This window comes from Mauremys mutica, chromosome 1, assembly GCF_020497125.1.
Source record: "Mauremys mutica isolate MM-2020 ecotype Southern chromosome 1, ASM2049712v1, whole genome shotgun sequence".
In the NCBI taxonomy this organism is placed as follows: Eukaryota; Metazoa; Chordata; order Testudines; family Geoemydidae; genus Mauremys; species Mauremys mutica.
In genome coordinates this window covers 369,021,819-369,026,769 of record NC_059072.1, presented here as the reverse complement: position 1 = coordinate 369,026,769, position 4,951 = coordinate 369,021,819, and the positions used below count along the sequence as shown (strand labels likewise).

At 48.3% G+C, this 4,951-nt stretch overlaps 1 protein-coding gene across 1 annotated transcript; it reads left to right on the top strand.

Moving 5' to 3' along the window:
• Nucleotides 1–594: 594 nt before the first annotated feature.
• LOC123362274 (olfactory receptor 52E4-like) lies at nt 595–1,533 on the top strand. The gene has a single exon (XM_045002708.1). The coding sequence runs from the start codon at nt 595–597 to the stop codon at nt 1,531–1,533; it is 939 nt and encodes a 312-aa protein (XP_044858643.1).
• Nucleotides 1,534–4,951: the final 3,418 nt, after the last annotated feature.

Below are 4,951 nucleotides of genomic sequence, written 5' to 3'. Positions count from 1 at the left end.
GTTTTGTCCTTTGCTGAGAATGAGCAAGTGTTTATCATGAGCTGCTATCAATGGGGCCCAGATCTTCTCCCTGAGGTATGTTCTAGTTGGGATGTTTCTCCCAGGACATGTCTTCCTAAAAGGTTGTTTTTCCCCACTCTCTGATTTCAAGCAACTGGTTGAATGGGGAACTCCCCTCAGTATGGACTCCCTATCCTGGCTCTCATTGCATTAAGGAACAATGATTGATAACTAGTATCCACACTTGTGTTTCCTACTGGTGCCTCGTAGGGTTCCCCCACCACAAAATGTACGAATTATTAACGCAAGCAGCATAATAAAATTATGGAATTGGATTTAGTAGGGTCATTGCTCATAGTTATTCTCTCTGAATAATGAAAATGTAATTTTTCAGTGTGAGAAGAGCGCTCAATCTGCTTATCCCATGAGAACAGCCTCCACTACTGCATGCAGTGTCTCATATTAATGTTGTCTTTCCATGTAGGCATTTCTACTGCGACCATCACCCGAGATCCTGGGAACACACAGAAAGTCATATGCTAAATGCAGAAGACACCCTTATGCCTCCGAGTTGGACACGTTCTCCTCTACGCTATGTCAGATTCGAACACAACCGACTTCAGAAACCCCTCCACCTTCATCCTGCTGGGCATTCCTGGCCTAGAGGCAGCCCATGTCTGGATTTCCATCCCCTTTTGCGCTATGTACGCCATAGCTCTGTTGGGGAACTTCACCATCCTGTTCATCGTGAAGAGGGAGCCCAGCCTCCACAGGCCCATGTTCTATTTCCTCTGCATGCTGGCTGTCACCGACTTGGTCATGTCCACATCAACCCTACCCAAAATGCTGAGCATCTTCTGGTTCAATTCCAGGGAGATCAGTTTCAATGCCTGCCTCACCCAGATGTATTTCATTCACTGCTTCTCAGGGATGGAGTCTGGAATCCTCGTGGCCATGGCTTTGGATCGCTACGTGGCCATCTGCCATCCCCTGAGACATTCCACCATCCTGACAAACTCTGTTGTGGCCAAGATAGGCCTGGCCGTGGTACTGCGTAGTGGCATAATCACATTACCCTGTCCATTCCTGGCGAGGCGGTGGCCATATTGCAGAACCAATATCATCCCCCACTTTTGTTGTGGGCATATAGCTGTGGTGAAGCTGGCCTGCGCTGACATCCGCATCAGTAGTTACTATGGCCTGTTTGATCTTCTTTCTGTGATCGGAATGGACGTGGTTTTTATTGCCGTGTCCTATACTCTGATCCTCCGGGCCATCTTCCGCCTCCCCACAAAGGATGCCCGGCTCAAAACTTTTGGAACCTGCATCTCTCACCTTTGTGCCATCTCAGCTTTGTACATCCCGGATTTCTTCTCCTTTCTCACACACCGGTTTGGTCACAATGTGCCCCGGCACTTCCTCGTTCTCATTGCCAGTGTGTACCTGCTCGTGCCCCCCATGATACACCCCATCATTTATGGGGTGAGGACCAAACAGATCCGGGGCAGGCTGCTCCAGCTCTTTTTTTCATAAGGAGACCTTAATGTTTTCTCCTTGTGCTCTGGCTCTCAGATTGAGCTCCGTGCAGAGCTGGCTGGTATATAATGCTGCGACCTCTTCCCTGAATCACTTACTGGACAGTGAAAGTGAGATTAACCCCTTCCTTGTCCTTACTGCGCTCTGTTAATGTGATAAACTGGGGAGTCAGATTATGTACACTACACGGGGTTATGACCTTTCTAATTGCTCTTAGCTGAATGCCTGAAATTACAATCCTGCCCCATCTCTTCTGTCAAGCCTCATCCCTGCTGTGTGTCTTCTCCCCAATGCCCTGCCCTCATCACTAACTCTGTATAGAGAGAGAGACCCCATCAGGACTCCCGGGATCTATCTCAGCTCTGAGAGGGGGGTGGGGTATAGTGGGTAACAGCAGGAGGCAGAGACATCTGGGGTCTAAATAAGAAGATCAGAATGGCCATAACGGGTAAAACTAATGGTCCACGTGCCAGGTGCTTCAGAGGGAATGAACAGAACATGGGAATCAGCCTGTGATTCATGTGGAGCAGCTCAGCAGAAGGGGGCAGAAGCCCTGAGTCTGGGCTGTCTCAGATTCATCTGGCAGGAGTTCAAGCCTCCAGCCCCAGTAGGCGCCACTGGGGAAAGGGCAGAGCTCAAGCTGCCCTGGCAGCAGCGACAGAAGACACCCTCAGTTCAGGCTGCCCCAGACCTTGCCGCAGCCACAGAGCAGAGACAGGAGCTGTGGGGGGCGATGGGGAGAGAAGCCCTATTCATTTGTTTCCCCTCCACCTTCCATACTGCTCCCATCCAGGGGTTGCCTCCTTTCCCCTGTGCGTAGATGAACCTTATGTGGTGGGTTTTTTGCCTCCCCTGCTTCACCATTTAGGGGCTGATCTCTTCCTTCCATCTCCCTTTCCCTTTCTGGAGATAGAGACGTGTTGTGCAGTGCCACCAGTACAGTCACTGCAATGGTGGTCTTCTCCCTCTTTGCCCAGAGGATCATCATAGATCCACGACACCGTCCCCCACTGTTCTGCGGGATGAGCTTCACTATATTCTGGTGGACACCTGCGATTTCAAGGGTAAGGTGAAGCTCCCTCTCCAGTGTTGGGGAGACTTCCATCTCGTCTTCTGGGCCACGAGGGCTGTTTTGGAGGAGTGGAGGGGAACCGGGAGGCAGGACATCCTGATCTACCGGTGGGCTCGCAACTTCTGTGACAAGCCGTTCAGGTGGATCAGTGATTGTTGCAAGGCCGGATGGGGATTCCATGCTCACGAGGATCCACCTCGTCCCTCAATGTTATGAAGGTTGAAGAAGCCGAAACTCTTTCCCTTACCATGGCTGCCGGCAAGCTGAATTCTGTTGCCCAGTCGAGCGTATGTGACATCTCACACCAAACCATCAGACACCCAATATAAGAGTCAAAATGCGAACTTGTAGCAAAAGCACATGTGCTATGTAACGTGAATCACTTGATTCAGTGTGAAATAGTCTTCCCTTTGTTCTCTAAAATGTATCTTCTTAAATACTACTCTCCCTTTCTTTCATCCCGCAGCTGTAAATGTTTCTACGCTCCCTCTATCATCTCCATCCCAGAGGCTACTGCAGATTAGAAGGCAAAAATACGCACTTGCAATGAGATGTTCTCAGAGCTCATGCAGTCCTCCCACACTGAAATAGCTCAGCAGAACATGGGGAGGCAAACCATGGCCGAGTCCCCTCCTGACCTCCTCCCCAAGTTCCATATCCTCCTCACCCAGATGCCCAAAAACGCACGGGGGGGCAGAGTCTATGGGCACCCAGCCACTGCACCTCAGAGGACTGCCCAAGCAACAGAAGGCTGGCATTCAATACATTTTGAACTGTAGTGTGGCCTTGTCCTTCCCTCCTCCCCTCATCCACCACCACACTCAGTGCTTCCCGGCTCACCTACCCCTCCCGGGCTACCTTGCGAGTTTTCCCACTATTTGTGTGATGAATTAATAAAGAATGCATAATTTGGAAACAACAATGACTTTATTGCCTCTGAAAGTGGTGATCGAAGGTGGGAGGTCAGCTGGCTTACACAGAATTACAGTCAACCAAGAGGGCGGGTTTTCATAGACTCATAGACTTTAAGGTCAGAAGGAACCATTATGATCATCTAGTCTGACCTCCTGCACAATGCAGGCAACAGAATCTCACCCACCCACTCCTGTAACAAACCCCTAACCTATGTCTGAGTTATTGAAGTCCTCAAATTGTGGGTTGAAGACCTCAAGCTGCAGAGAATCCTCCAGCAAGTGATCCGTGCCCCATGCTGCAGAGGAAGGCGTTTTGAGAAACCTCCAGGGCCTCTGCCAATCTGCCCTGGAGGAAAATTCCTTCCCAATCCCACCCCATCTAATATCCCATCACAGACCACTGGGCATACTTACCTTTGATAATCAAAGATCAATTGCCAAATTAATTGCCAAAATTAGTCTATCCCATCATACCATCCCCTCCATAAACTTATCAAGCTTAGTCATGAAGTCAGATATGTCTTTTGCCCCCACTACTCCCCTTGGAAGGCTGTTCCAGACCTTCACTCCTCTAATGGTTAGAAATCTTCATCTGATTTCAAGTCTAAACTTCCTAGTGTCCAGTTTATATCCATTTGTTCTTGTGTCCACATTGGTACTAAGCTTAAATAATTCCTCTCCCTCCCTAGTATTTATCCCTCTGATATATTTATAAAGAGCAATCATATCCCCCCTCAACCTTCTTTTAGTTAGGCTAAACAAGCCAAGCTCTTTGAGTCTCCTTTCATAAGACAGGTTTTCCATTCCTCGGCTCATCCTAGTAGCCCGTCTCTGTATCTGTTCCAGTTTGAATCCATCCTTCTTAAACATGGGAGACCAGAGCTATACACAATATTCCAGATGAGGCCTCACCAGCGCCTTGTATAATGGTACTAACACCTCCTTATCTTTGCTGGAAATACCTCGCCTGATGCATCCTAAAACCGCATTAGCTTTTTTAACGGCCTTATCACATTGGCGGCTCATAGTCATCCTGTGATCAACCAATACTCAGGTCCTTCTCCTCCTCCGTTACTCCCAACTGATGTGTCCCCAATTTATAACTAAAATTCTTATTATTAATCCCTAAATGCATGACCTTGCACTTTTCACTATTCAATTTCATCCTATTACTATTACTCCAGTTTACAAGGTCATCCAGATCTTCCTGTAGAATATCCCGGTCCTTCTCTGTGTTAGCAATACCTCCCAGCTTTGTGTCATCTGCAAACTTTATTAGCACATTCCTGCTTTTTGTGCCAAGGTCAGTAATAAAAAGATTAAATAAGATTGGTCCCAAAACTGATCCTTGAGGAACTTCACTAGTAACCTCCCTCCAGCCTGACAGTTCACCTTTCAGTATGACCCGTTGTAGTCTCCCCTTTAATCA